The sequence below is a fragment of the Amphiura filiformis genome, chromosome 7 (genome assembly GCF_039555335.1).
Source record: "Amphiura filiformis chromosome 7, Afil_fr2py, whole genome shotgun sequence".
NCBI classification, from domain to species: Eukaryota; Metazoa; Echinodermata; class Ophiuroidea; order Amphilepidida; family Amphiuridae; genus Amphiura; species Amphiura filiformis.
Genome location: NC_092634.1, coordinates 771,655 through 787,113, shown reverse-complemented (window position 1 = coordinate 787,113; position 15,459 = coordinate 771,655). Strand labels below are relative to the sequence as shown.

The 15,459-nt window shown below is 35.2% G+C and overlaps 1 protein-coding gene across 1 annotated transcript in view; it reads right to left on the bottom strand.

Moving 5' to 3' along the window:
• LOC140156536 (uncharacterized) overlaps positions 1 to 15,459 on the bottom strand; it is a 62,395-nt gene that overhangs the window by 21,363 nt on the left and 25,573 nt on the right. Inside the window, 3 exon segments of the mRNA XM_072179477.1 lie at positions 132 to 317; positions 6,352 to 6,504; positions 8,322 to 8,513. Coding sequence (XP_072035578.1) covers positions 132 to 317; positions 6,352 to 6,504; positions 8,322 to 8,513 — 531 coding nt within the window.

The window sequence follows — 15,459 nt, the reverse complement described above, 5'->3', positions numbered from 1 at the left end:
ATTTTAACCCTTACTAATTCTATTACCCTGTGATGAACCAGTACATTGCATTCAGATTTGTCAAAAATGACTCAAAAATAAGACAGCAATCATGGGAAAATGAAACGCTGTCACACACAAAAAAAACTTACTTTTTCCATAGATGCCAAGAGTATATTCCTAGCAGCCAAGTCCCGGTGTATGCATCGTTTGGATTCCAGGTAGTTCATACCATTGGCTATCTGTATAGTGTAATCACATAGTGTTCCTAAGAGAAACCGCTCTGGTTCTGATCTGATACGATCCACTAACGCTCCAAGTGATGCTAGCTCTGTCACCTGAGAAAAGAAAGAAAGAATGGAAGGAATGACAAGTGAAAGAAGAAAGAAAAAGAGAAAGAAAAAAGAAAATGAAGAATTGGAGAAAAACAGAGAGTAAGGGAGAATGGAAGAAAGAAAGAAAGGAAAAAAAAAGAAGGATTTTTTTTTAAAAATTTCATTTTGTATATTATTGTACTAGGAACTTCATATTTAACGTAACTCTACATCACTACACCAGCACATCAACTCCTATCTGAAGGACTAAGACCCACCAAAAAGACTAAGAGGAAGGCTGGCAACAACTTCGATCTTCATGATCAACAAAGTTCTCAAGAATCTAAAACCTGCAACTGAAATTTGGATCAGCAAAATTCAATGAACTAACTGATGGCATGATGACCATTTTGGTACATAGAGTGAATGTTATGCTGAACAACGGTGATAAGGTGTAACAGAAGAAGAACATCATAAATTAAACAGACTAAATGATACACTGCAATCCTGAAACCTATGAGCGAAAATGATTAATTATGGAATTAGATTCAACTTGTTCTCTATTTAGATTTATTATGTGACAACATGTTGTGGCTGCCAACATCTGTTCACTTTATAATAGTAACTGATGTACAAATGCACTTTATATATTCAGCATAACTGACAGTGATACTCAGATCAAAGTTAATTTAATTGCACACTTTAATTAATGTTCAAGTGTATAGCAATCACTCATAATATTTTATTGATAGCAATTATTACAGATGACCTTATAGACATGCATGGCTCATCATGCCAAACAAACTATAGGCCTACACCATACAGGGCAAATACACTATGTAAATATCAGGACTCAAGTCAAGTTAATTATATCAATTAAAACTACATTTGAAGATCCACAGAGCAGGTATATCTTATGTTCAAATAAACATGAATAAAGACAATATAATTATTAATTAGAAGATAATAACATGAATAAACATAGGATAATTAGAGTGTGAATGATTTGTAACTTGCATGTATGTCAAACTAGATGCAAACTAATACGCATGCATCCCATTGACAACTTATATTATCTGTTCCGCATTATTTCAGAACACATTTAGTCTCCATTACCTACTTATCCTTGCCTCCCCTAGTTTTAGCCTGTCAAATTTACCTCGCCTCCCCCTGTCTGTATGGTTTGAATATGAATAATTTTGAACATTTTCAAATTTAAGCCAAATTTTTTGCGCACTAGCACGCTTTTTTGTAGTGTTCCACCACCCTTTGCTTAGCTCCTCTAAAATTCATGTACCTCCTTGTAGTTGTAAAACATATAAAAGAGCAATAGCAATACAGACTTTTGAAAAAAAAGTACAATTCCTTCAAGCTACAAAATTTATAAATTGCATTATGTCAATATAGTAAAGAAACTTTTATTTCATGACATAAATTCACCATAATTCATAATCTAAATTTGCTAGCTTCCTGTAAATTTACATAAAAGTATTCAACTTAAATAAATATGAACAGTACACAGAATTTTATGCTTCATTTAAATCATTATATTATAAATCATATTAGTTGTCTGTACTGCACTGGCATCATTGCAGACTTCTTTCCATGAACTGCTCATTACTAGACTCTACGTAATAAACATCCAATTACTAATGTCATATATCGTTCACACAAGATCATATGCCATCCATCCCTCTCTACCCAGAACACTATATGTGACCATCCACCACGAAGTGGTAGTAAAGTCGGCCCTAGATCATTTTCTGTTTATTGCAGATTTTGAAAGAATGCACTTTCAGCTTTACAATGACACCTCAACCAGCTTCATTGGACATCTGGAAATGAAGTTATGGTTCATCAGAGGTCAAATTCCTAGTATATTTTACATAGAAATCCATATACTATTTTTGATTGTATCTCAAAATGGAAAATGCTGACTTTACAACCAGTTTGTGGTGGATGGGCACATATGTGACCTGTTTCACGCCACAAGATTGTCAATTAGTTGGGCCTCCCTAAATGTCACAAAATTTAATATGCTACAGACTAATTAGTTCCATACTCTGATCTCTGCAAAATGGCCTAGTTTATACAATGTGATATGTACTGCATCTAGGAGTATTTAGGAAAATACACTTTCAATCATATAATCGGTTAATGTATTCAGAAACTAATACAGTCCTTTAGGCAACAAGGCATTTCGAGTAGAGTTGGTCGGTCAGGATTTTTTTGTGGATCTGGCTAAAATGACACTAAAATGACACAGAAAGCTTGAAAAATCTGGCAAAAATTTTGATTTGTTGCGAACATATTTTGAAAATGTTCTGATTTTTTTTCAAAAATTTATAGTCAATATCATACATGATTTTAACAACAACAAAAAATCCCAAAATGCAAGGGCTGTAAAATACGGTGTTTTTTTGTCGCTTATCCAACTTTAGGCCAAGGAAAGTCGATTTTGAGATTCCCGTCACCCGCCCTCACTTCATTTTCTGACCCTCACTTGAATACATTATTGTGATTTTCCAAAAAATACTGATAAAAACTGGTTATATTTGCAAAAAAATATAAATATCCCTATATTTTTTGTGGAAAAATCAAAATCAAAACATGTATTTTGCTGTCAACCTTTTTTGTGTGCAAATAACAACACATTTTACATGCGTGTTGGTCATAATAATGAAAGGCAGAAAAATAATGAATAATGAATAATGAAAAAGTTACCTCACTTGTTTTCAGAAATTATGTGATGGAGAAACTCAAAATTGACTGTTAGGGGCCTTATAAGGAATTCTTATAACAAAAAGGAACATTCTCATGCCTGAATAGATGAAGTGGGAGCTGAGTGGCTCATGATTTTTGAAAGGTTTTTGGTACATTATCAAAAGGATGGATTGAACCCACAAAGCTCAATGCATACCAGCCAGAATACATAGTCTACAAACAAATAACTGCATTATCATATGTATGTACTTTTCCACCAAGGCACAGGAAAACCAAACACACATCCTAACTCATAGTATCAATGGCAGCTTATACTAGCTAGTTCATAGTCATTTAACGTACACTAGTGGCATGTTGTCCTTTATCTTATGGATGTGGATATAGCAAGGGAAACACCAAACTTCCTTGTTTATCCAACTACTTCCACATTGGTGTATCAATTCCCCTTTTGTTTCATCTTATTGTTACATTATACCAGGCGTGCCAAAGCTGGTCATATCAACAAAATGCCGCACATTTTGCCTCTTAACTCTCCACACACGGGTGTCAACTGCAGACAGTGGTAACGCCATGGAGGCAAATTCCCCCAGTCAGAACTCTTGCCCCCTTGTTTCCCCCACTAAAACCCAAAATTACGAAAAATTTCCACTTTTTACGGCAATTTTGAAATTCCTGGCAACGCCACTAACGGCAAACGACAAGTTTCAATTTGTTTTTATTTCAAAAATTCCAGAATACTAAATTTTCATGAACATACTTGGAAGCAGCATGAAACATGCATTGAAACAAATACAAAGTAATCTAGTATTGGTTCAGTGGTTCTTAAGATATTTTGAGAAAATACCTCAAAATTTGGACTTTTTACGCAGAGCATTAACCACTTGATTTTATGGGACAGGTAACTACAGAAAATCACCTGCAACAATGTTGAAGTCACCCAATTTTTTTCTAAAACATTTGTTTAAATGGGATAGGAAATGGTCAAAAGTCACAGGGAAATGTTTTAAAGTAACCCAATTGGGCTGCAAAATTGCTGGTTTGGCAACACCACACTCTATGTGTGTAAATTGTGCGGCATTTCATACAACATGAAGGTCAATTGGTCAATGTTAAAATTAGAAATATGTGACAATGGAAAGAAAGTTTGTTTCCCTGTTGGCCATATGCACAACACATTACCTGTAGGTCAATTGTAGCATTTCGGTTGAACTTTTTTTCTCTTAAACTGTTATTTTAGATTAAAAAAAAAGTGTTATAAAAATGCCTCTTTGTAAATACTTCTTATACATGTAGACTAAATACCGTGTTCAACCTATAAGTGGTAAAAACTACTTGGGTTTTGTTACTGCGCTGCACCCATCAATAATGTTCCACTTTACCCTTGCATAAAGCTACCACCAATCACACATTACTTGTAGAAACCCAATTAGGGTACAGGTGCAGCATCCAACTACATCAATACACAATGTAATTATATTATGAGACTTGCCACTTCCAGCCTGAATAAAGTTTAGGATATGAATTCCATGAAAATCCATCTTTAGTTTTTTGAGACAAAAATTATAGCTATCAAATCAATATCTGCAACTGATTTGCCATTGTAAGGATTTAAGGTTACATTTCATTAATCCTCACTGAAACTAAACCCAAATAATAATAATAATATTCTGACATACTAAATACATTTATGTGCTTAGTTTGACACAACATAAGCTCATTGCAAAGGAAAAAAGGAAATAAGTTTTGACTTCTGTGCTGTTCAAGGGTCAACACATATGATCCCAATGCAATTCAAAATTGCCAATTTTCTGCTCAATTAATAATTTGTTTCTATCTTTGACAATGATTTAACAGCCGGCTGAATCTGGCCAAGATTACGCTTTTGATGCTCCAATTTATAGAAGTACAAATTACATGCAATTTTCCGGTAAGGTAGCAGCATTTGGCAGTGATTGGATGCGGGAATTACCTAACTAATTCTACACTTCTGACTCATTCTGTTCATCACACTTGATCAGCACAAGATCCTGTAATAGACTTCCTATTACAACACATCTGTGATACGATTTTACCTGAAATTCTGACTAGAAGATATTGGCAGAGGAGTGCAAACAATCCTATGTATTGCTCTTTCTATGACACCATGGGACTTTGATATATAAATGGTGGTCTGTAAATGATCAACCAACTGAACACCACATTTGAGGGGTGTTCAAAACATTTTGTTTTGGGACATGTCAAGCAGACTTTAAAACTGTGAATTCTTTATACATTTACAAACCAATTTACCATTTTCAGAAAGAGGACCAAATTTTGTACAAATTGGGTACTACTTAAAATTTTCCCATGACTTTTTGCCATTTCCTGTCTCAAATAATTGTAGAAACCAAGGGTTAGAAAAAAATATTGGTGATTTTTTGACACTCTTCATCATAATGAATGTTAAATAGTTTCCTGTCTTATACAAACCAATGGCAAAGGGAAATTTCCCCCCCCAATATTATGCCCTGTATTCCAGTTGAGATCCCAAAACCCCCTATGGAAGACATAATATTAATCTCTCACACCGGAAGTGTGAATTTCAAATAGGGTTAGGCAAAAAAAAAAGAAGTTTTGTCTCAAAGCTCACGAAAAATTTAAAAAAAAAAGAGAAATGCGATTTTTTTTTTTTTTTTTTTTTAATTCCCGACTGTTTAGTATGGAACTCAAATATCACTGTAAAGAATTCCAAATTTGGAAAAGATAATGTTTTATGGTTCATTGATGGAACCCCAGAAATTGTGTACTGTTGTTCTATGGGCCACTGATAATACACAATTTTTGCTTGCTGGAGAAAAGGAATTCCAAATTTAGAAAATACAGTGTTTTGTGGTTCATTTATGGTTGTGTACTGTTGTTCCATGGGTCAATGGGATACACATTTTTGCTTGCTGGAGAAATTTAACTCAAAATTTTGGGCCAAAAATGCTCAGTTGATGAGCCTCATTGGGGTGGACCCCCAGAAGCTGACTATTGTTGTTCTATGGGCTACTGTGATACACATTTTTGCTTCCAAAATCTGAATAAGATTGGAATAAGAATGTTTGGGTGGTGGGCCCCATTGGCATGGAAAAATCCAACATGTTACAATAAGATCACACAATGTTATTGTGACGTCGTTGGGCAGGAAAAATCTCCTTTGTGTCATTGGCCCCTGAACATGTTTACAGCAAAACCTCCTATGTAACCTGTTGGCAGTTTTGTTTTAAACATGTTCAGGGGCCAAAAGCACAAAGGAGGTTTTTCCTGCCCAACAACGATGATATAAAAATAGTAATTTCTATGTGTTTCTTACCATCATAAGTGGGGCAGATAACACCACTCCATATAATCTAACCAGGTTAGTATGGTCTAATAGATGCATCGAGTTGATTTCCTTCACAAAGTCTTCAAAGAAACCTGGTTGTCTAACGGTATCACTACGCAGACACTTCACTGCTACATTCACCTGCAAAAGAATAAAAAAAGAAAAAAATCTTTCTTGTTATTATGCTGTCCATCGGCATAGATCGCTTCTTCCCATTGGTTGCTTTTGCCGAGATTTTGCTGTTCTATCTCACCCCCTCGGACACGATGGGTACACTTACCACTGCACATAATGGGGGGGTCACAAACATGCCATAAAATAAACACCTCTTGATAAAACAATTCTAAAAGTTTGATTTCTTATCAGGGAAATGAACTTTAAATAATAACAAAAGACAAGGCAAATTGGTATTTTCTGTGCTGAGAAAATTGACTTGAACTAAAAGGCCCTGTACAAACCAATAGCGATTTCATGAGTGTGTCCCCTGACATGAGATGTGAGAAGTGGGTAGGTAAAGTTGTTTTCTTTAAACTTCCGTGGTCGTGCCTGTGCGTATCACGTACACGAGCGTAAACACAAAAGCAATAAACAATCACGCTGATTGGCTGATCAATGCACTTGACAACAAGCCGGCTGACCCATTGGTCTTTGGCGCGCGTAGCGTAGTAAGGCTTAACCTTGTCACTTCTACGCGATCACAATTCACCAGCGCGTACCCGGACCACGGAAGTTTAAAGAAAACAACTTTAAGTGCAATAGATGGCACAACCCTGACTGAGAGAATAATAGCTATATACAATTAGGAACAACCCAAAAGTTTGATGATGTCCTAGATATTAAACAAAAGTGCTTTTGTTAGGAGGCTGACCCCCTCCGTCCCTCCCTGTAATGAATTAGTGTGATAGATAGCAAATTCCAACCTCAACAATCAATAATCAGACTTTTTGATCTCTCTCCCTAACGAAAGGACTTTCATTTATATGACTTTTGAAGTTGTTCCTTATACATTAACCAGAGATGTAAAATGCCTGAAATCTGCCAAAACCTGTGCATCACATTAGTGATCTAGTTGCAGGAAATTACCATGAAAATAATAGAATGCCTGAAATCAATTGCAGGAAAACTTCTACATCCCTCCAGTACATCCCTTATAAACATTTCAATTGTATGTACATTTTCTCCATCTGGCTTTTAAGTCAAAAATGCTTAAATCTTTTCTGAAAAGTTGGTCATGTAAACAGCCTGTTAGGTATGTGGTTCTTGAATAGTGCAAACCGAACTTACTTTGTGATCAAGATGACATAACCTGTCATAAATCTATGAAATAATCTGTCATCAGAAGCTCAGAAATGAAAATATTGGATTTGACAAGAATAAAATAACCAATCATTTGAAACAAATGAAACTCTTTCATGTAACATAAGACTTGTTTGGACAACTCAGGGATGCAAGTGGGTAATTGCTAAATTTCATAAAAATCAAAGTGGCCCAGATGACTGAGCACTTGTGCGTGGCATTGAACATTAATGAGAGCTTGTCCGAAGATTAGGCTTTTGCAATTCCCCCCCCCCCCGATACATTTTATTTTTTACCCAAAGTCTCAAAACACCTGTATCATTTTTTGATATGAAGTAGGAAGGTTGAATCTAGAGTGGCTCAAATGAATGATCGATTTTGGTTATTATTCAGGAATATTTTATCATTTTATCAGGGAATGATTGAAAGCAAATGGGCTATTCCAGTTAAAATCCATACAACCCCCATGGAATACATGATCTTATTCTCCTGGGCAGGGGGGGGGGGGTGTGTAGATTTCAAATGGAGTCACCCATTCATGTAAACCAATTTGAAATTCACACTCCAGGTGTGGAATATTAAGGTCATATTTTCCCTAGGGGTGTATGGATTTCAACTGGAACAGCCCAATAGCTCATGAATCCAATGAATGTCAACCCTACCTTGCTGCCCTGTGGTGTGGTCCATACTCCTTTGCGTACCAACCCAAATGATCCATCTCCTATTTTTTCCGCCAGACTCAGCTCTGCTTCTCCTATCAGACAAGTCAGGTAGAGATCTTCTTAGGGGTCACTGGCTCCGACATGGTACCCCCTGGACCTTTGGGTTTGACCCGCGGTTGAGTGTCTCCTCGTCTGTTTAAAACCTGATGATGTAAAAATAAAAGTATTCATTAAAAAGTTGTTTGAATTATTACATATTTCAGGGTACTTTCTTCTTAGTTATATATGGTCCCTGCTCAGACCATGTTCTGACACGGTATCCCCTGGACCTTTGGGTTTGCCCCATGGTTGAGTGTCTCTCGTCGGTTTAAAACCTGATGATGTAAAAATAAAAGTATTTGTTAAAAAGTTGTTTAAATTATTACATGCTTCAGGGTAATGCCGCCTTAGTTATGGTCCTATTCTCAGACAATGCTCAGACATGGTATCCATTGGACCTTTGGGTTTGCCCAACATTGGTTTGCCCTGGTTTTGAGTTTCTCTTCATCTATTTAAATCCTGTAATATGAGAATAAATGCATTTTGAAAGTTGGAATAAAATATTACATTTTCACAGCATAATAAACCAATAGACCCAAATTAACCTTATTTGGATCAAATTGGTGTACAAAATACACACATTTATCCTGATAAAGTGACTTTGGGAGGGGGAATGCAGCACAATGTCTAATTATGCCCTACTTGAAACGGTTTCCCAGTTTGCTGCCACACTGCTGTCATCATTACTATCACCACCACCGCCTTGATTGAAAAGTGAAAAGTAAGTTGTGGTGTGGCCAATTTATAGTTACGACGGTATCACCAAAATTGAAAATTTAGTTTGCAGAATTAAGTAAAATTTAATATTATGCCTGTCAATCAAATCGTTAAACATGTAAACCCTATAAAGCATGTACTCAACATTGTAGAGGACACACCACGACTTACAATTGTGCCATTCTTCTCTGTACAAGGTAAATGCCACATCCTTCTGTAACAACTCCTAAACCCTATTGTTCTTACTTAAATTATTCAAATAGAAGTACAACCCTCAGGGGTTATTGTTGGTAATTGTTCCCTATTTTACTTGGCTAACAACTTGAGAAATTGCAGTGTTTTCATGGTATGTTGATTATTGTGACAAGTTGAGAGGGATTTCCGTTTTGTGTAAGGTGTGGAATGTTTTGAGTAGATGTTCAAGTATTTATTCAAGACATTGTCAGTTGTCAAGGATAGCCTTGATTGACTGTCTTTCAGACTGATGTATCAGGCAATGATTTGAAGGTTTTGAAAACTTTGAGTAAAATGCTAAGGACTTAGAGTGTGATAAAATATTATGGACAAAACAAATTATACATTTTGGAGCTTACAAACTATCAATAAAGAAAAGGGGAAAGGTATACCAACTTGACATGGGGAAACAAGTAAAATACAGACTAGACGGTACACAGAAGCATAGAAGTAGGTAAAGTTCGATAGTCAAAAGTTACCAATTCCAAGGCAAGTGGGATCAATGGGAATACAAAAGTGCACTGGAACAAGTGATTAACATCACTGTGCACATAAGCAGACCTAAGATACTCATTAAGCATGTTTGAGAGAAACTCAATAAGTATCTTTGAGCAGACACAATAAACCAAACAACAAATGTAGGCACAAAAACAAGCAAAGTTTGATGGCCAAAAATTACCAATTCCACAGCCCACATAAGTGTCAGGAAAACAGCACAAACATATGAATCTAAGATTATGTGGCAAATCTGAACTTAAATCTACGTAAAAAATCCCAAAGCTGTATTCCAGATTGATATGTGATATAATGCAATTACAAGAAATGAAACCTTAACCTGCCACAGGCTTTGACTTTAATGCTGTCTGAGTCTGGCCACGTTCATGAATAGTCATTGAAGCTTTAAAGGTACAAGTGTGACCAATTGAATTGGTTTCTTAAATTTTCAAAGACACCAGAATATCTGACTAATTTTTAGATTGACTTTGTTACTTAAAGGGGGGTAACCCTATTGGTTTTGGATATGGATTGTCTTCAAAATTACGTAATAATATCAAATATCGCCCCCTTTATGCTGCTTTGTGAAAAAACGAGAGCATTTTCAGCGTAAATGTGAATAAATAGCCAAATTTGCAATCCAATACCTTGGTATACGTGAATTGCATTCTGGGTAGGCAAGCAACAACAACCATTTCCGTTCAGATGATGGAATTTAATGCTGACATGCTGTACAATCAATGCCCGGCCCGTATTGAACGAAAAATATTTGTTTTTTTCGTACCGTTTCAGAAAAAAGGAAACAAAATATATTTCCCCTTGCAATATGTACATTTCAAATGAATATAAAAAAGTTTGGTTTAAAAATGGAGAGGGAAAAAAAAACATTCCGACACGGATTTTGAACCGATTACCTCTCGGTAGAAACATGAAGCGCGCTAACCGACTGAGCTAATCGGCCCGCTTCCTCCATCGTGGAAATTTTATAATTAAATACGGCACACCGTCTAGACGCGTCTCCTCAGCAGTTAGTGTGGTTCGCTTTTTTCACAGAATGTGTATGACGCGAAACCAAAGTAGCTGTTGAGGCGACTGATATTACGAGCTATTTCGCTCATAATTCCCGGCCCAGAAATCAAAGTATTTACCATTGTTTACAAACTGGTATACCTGTAAAAGCCGATGTGTTTCATGATTTCTCCGGAAATACATCGACTTGGAGCGTCAAATTTCAGGATAGTAATGAGAAAAATAGTATCTATTATGCGATACTAAAACCTCATCAACAATGAAAAAAATCGGGGGGATGATGCTGTCGATCGGGTTACGGACCTTTAAAGTTATGATAAAAATGTTGCTAGTTACGATGAAAATATTATGAGGAGGAATAATAAACAGAGTAATTTACCTGATGACAAAATGAACCATGTGACATGCCAAAATAAAAAAGAAAAGAAAAATTAAACTCACAATCTCTCAATTTCCCTTTTGTCACTGTTACTTTATTTCATTCAAATTGTATTTGTGGGTAAATGACAAAATCAAGACAGGGAGGTCTTCATAGTGGGGTGGTTCTAAGTGGAAGTGACGGTGAAGGGATGACCAGATTCATGGTGCCTTTGTAGCCATTTAATTTTTAGACTTGGGGTGCCTTTACAGTTATTGATTATTGGTTATATATGGTTACTGATGGCCCTCAATTTTCATGAAAATTTGGTAATGTTGTCTTTTCAAAGTGTTCTTGAAAAAACCCAAATTTTTCATCATTTTTAGCAAAATTTCTGAAAATCTTAAAAAATTCGATATAATTTTTGTTTTTCAAATTTGGTGTAAAGTCAGGTAGTATTTCTGGGTCCCAGCCGCATCCACCCAAATCAAAGTTGAGACCCCCCGGGACAAAAAGTCTATGCAAATACATACAGATCTGTCATACATCATCTGGATGACAATTCACTAAAAAAATTTCCCCTTACTACAGATCCTGGTATTGCATACAATGTATGGTTGACCACTGTTCCCACACAATTTAAAATTGGGATTTATGAAAGGAAATATATAGCACCACTCTGTTAGCCTAATCACTATGGAAGTAGGCAAAGTTGTGATCCATCCTATGTTTCTGTTTATATAACCCACTGCCTCATGGTTTCCTATGGATTTCAACTGGGTCCTGGTAAAAAGTTCAAGTTAAGGTCATTATCATGCATGATGATGATTATAGATATTAGAATTTGTTCATTTTCAAAACAAAGTGAAAATTACTTCACATTTGTCACAACTGCAATTTCTAAATAGTGACCAATATCCCGTATAACAGATCCCATTGTGTAATGGGGGTACTACTCACATAGTAATTGCATGCATACAGGAATGTGCCACTTCAAAGGATAGGTTTTTCACACAGGATCTCTAGACATGAATGTTTTGAACACAATTGGATTTTGTTTTTAAAATTTCTGTGCTACACACCAAAAAAAAAAAGGTATTACTTTTTAATACTATTTTCAAGCTCAAATCCTTAGATATGGGTCCTTATTTTCTGAAAAGGGGTAAAATTACCTTTGGTAAAGGGTTCAGAAGCTCAAACTGCACATCCCCATTGAAAAATGATCCAACAGGTGTATTTAATGCTTAAAAATAGAAAATATTATCAATTTTAATAACTTTTACAAAAACAAATCTGGGAAAATTTGAATTTGAATCACTTTTTAACAAACATTCCAAACTAATAACCTGTACATTGAATATTGTATGAATCACACACAAACCTTTCATTTTTTGTCACAAACACCTGACACACAATGGGCTATTATAGTTGCAGTCTTAAGTCTTCCACAGTGGGAGTATAGGTTTCAAAACAAATAGACAATTGGGTAACTTCCATTTGAAATACTCACAATTGTAGAACTAGACGATATCTAAGGTAAAGCCATATGGGGAATATGGCTTTTACCTTTGTCAATTCCATTTGAAAAACATATTCCCTATGTGGATTTTTTTTTTTAATCTTCCACACAGATTTGGCAGATTTCAATAGGAAAAGCCCCAATAAACAAACTAAACTTCACATTCCCTTCACTGTAGTCAATTTCGACCTTGTAACCAGAATTAGCTTGAAATCCCTGAAAAAGTGATATTTCTAGGAAAACAGTACAAATGTCCAATTTCAGAACAAACTTCCTGTCACTTTCTCTACCAGTACCACATCTTTTCTCTGGAATCATGTGAGCAACTCATGACCCATACATTTTGAAATTTCAGTTTAATGATGTATATCAAATATCTCCCATGGTAGAAACATATTTACCATGATTACATTACATTTCTTCTCACCATTTCTTTTCATAGTTCTGAATCATTGCAAAATTGAGGTTTCCTAAATTGGAGTGGATGTGAAAAAAAAATCCAAAACCAACTTTCATTTTGTGCATTTATGATGCCACATCCTTCATTTGTCATCATCTTGCTTCAACCTTACTTTTCCTTTATTTCTTCATTTAATAATTTCTAAAATTAAATAACTTTTGTTTCCTGTGGATGCCAATATTTTGTTTTGAGTAGCAATTTTAATGTATTTAATTTTCTATTCCAGAAACCCAGAAAAGTAACATTTCCATGTATAAAATGCCTCATAAAATATTATCACAATATTGTTCTCATAGAGTTTGTCATAAGGCCAAAAACAACACGTATGTTTCAAAGCTTGTAAAGATTCAAAAATCCAATATGACTCAAACTCAGTCAAAATAAGCTTGAGATGCTTGCAACTTTCAAAACTTCTTTTTGAAAAAATTCTTACACACATAATTGAAAACATGCAACAAATGCTTCTACAACACATTTTTACCGACAATTTTGAGTATTTTTGTAAAAAAATAAATAAATAAAATTTGTGCAGCACCTTTGAGAGATACTAAATTTGTTGGCTTAAGCATGGTGAAAAACTTACTATGCAACTGATTGGACAAAATTTGGTATTTAAAGCATACTTTATCCTAAGCAATCCTTGCACAAACACAAATAAATCAAAAAACAAATCTTGCTTTTTTTCCTGTACTTTATTCTTAGCCTTATATTTATACCCAAAATGTGAGATGCAAGGGCCAAGATATTTTGTACAAATGTGCCACATTGTATAATTTGAAATTTGAGGGAAGTTTTAGAATAAATGGCCACCACTGCCAAACCTAATCCTAACCTTAAAACATAACCCTAAATTCTAACCTTAAAACACAACCCTCATCTCTTAGCACCCTTAATTCTACATTATTAAAGCCTTCCAATTTCAAAATGAGTCTATTTGGTACTACAAATCAGAAAAGAAGGGAATCAATTCAGGATTAAAAATTGCACATTTACTTTGCTTGGGTTTTTAATAGCCTAATTTAATTTTTTTTCTCAAAATAATTGTTGCCTCTTATCGCCTGTCATGCATAGGTTAAAATGTTTATTTTGGCCTACACTTCTCTACTTTTCTAATAAATTGAATTTTCAAAGGTTTCAAGCTTGTTTTTGTTTTCTTGACACCCAAATTTCTGCCTGAATTGTTTGCAATCCTATGCCATATAACATCTATGCTTGACTTAGCAAATCAAAGGTGTACCCATAATAGGATCAGTTGGATAAATCCCATTGGCATCTTGTAAACATGTTTTCAACATAGGGTCCCTTTGAATTCTTCCTTCAGATTTTCGCTTGCGTAAACAAGAATGACAAAATATGACTTCTTGAAAGTACAGTTGTCGATAATTGGCAGATGTCATACATTTTTCCAAAAGGTGTTTATTGCGGTAAATGTATTTAAAAATACCATTCCTTTTTCTAGGCTGAATTATTGGAGGGTGGTCAAAATGTATGAATCTGCTATATACAAATATCTTGACCAGAGATAAGACTTCATATTGCCAAAAAAATCTGAAATGCCTAATCAAGTCTCTAATGCACTTTTCCAATCCTTTTGCATCTAGAAATATTAAATCAGAATAGAGATGAGAAAATACCACAACATGGATCTATATAGAACAGTGAGGTGGGGGTAAGGGGTTGAGTGAGCGGCCCATCATGGTACCAACAGTATTCAATGCCTGGGGGAGGTACTCAAGTTTTATTTGGGTATAGAACTGGTTCCAATTCCTCACACCCAGGAGGGGATACACACGTACGAAGCCCATACAGCCATGATGAAGTGGCCTACAAGCAATTTTGTAATGTCAGAGAGGGCTTGTCATGGTCCCTACGCACTGAACAAACTTCTATTTGGTAGGATGTGCCTCAGAGAACCTGCAAATCAAGTGGACCCCTATTAATGGGTGAACTTTAACATAATTTATAAATATTTTAAAATACAAATTGGGCTCCAGATAGGGGTATATATTTTAGAAACATTTGAGGAAACATGTTACCAAATTTTTATACCAAAATTAGGGAGACCATTTTTATACCAGAAAGCCAAAATTGGTACCAATGGCACATCGCCGTATGTCATTTGTACAATTTCTGAAAATAGAAAAGTGACATCCATCCCAATCAGTATAAAAAAGTTATTGGTCACAAAATATTGAAAATATCATTGCTAAATTACCAAATATGTATA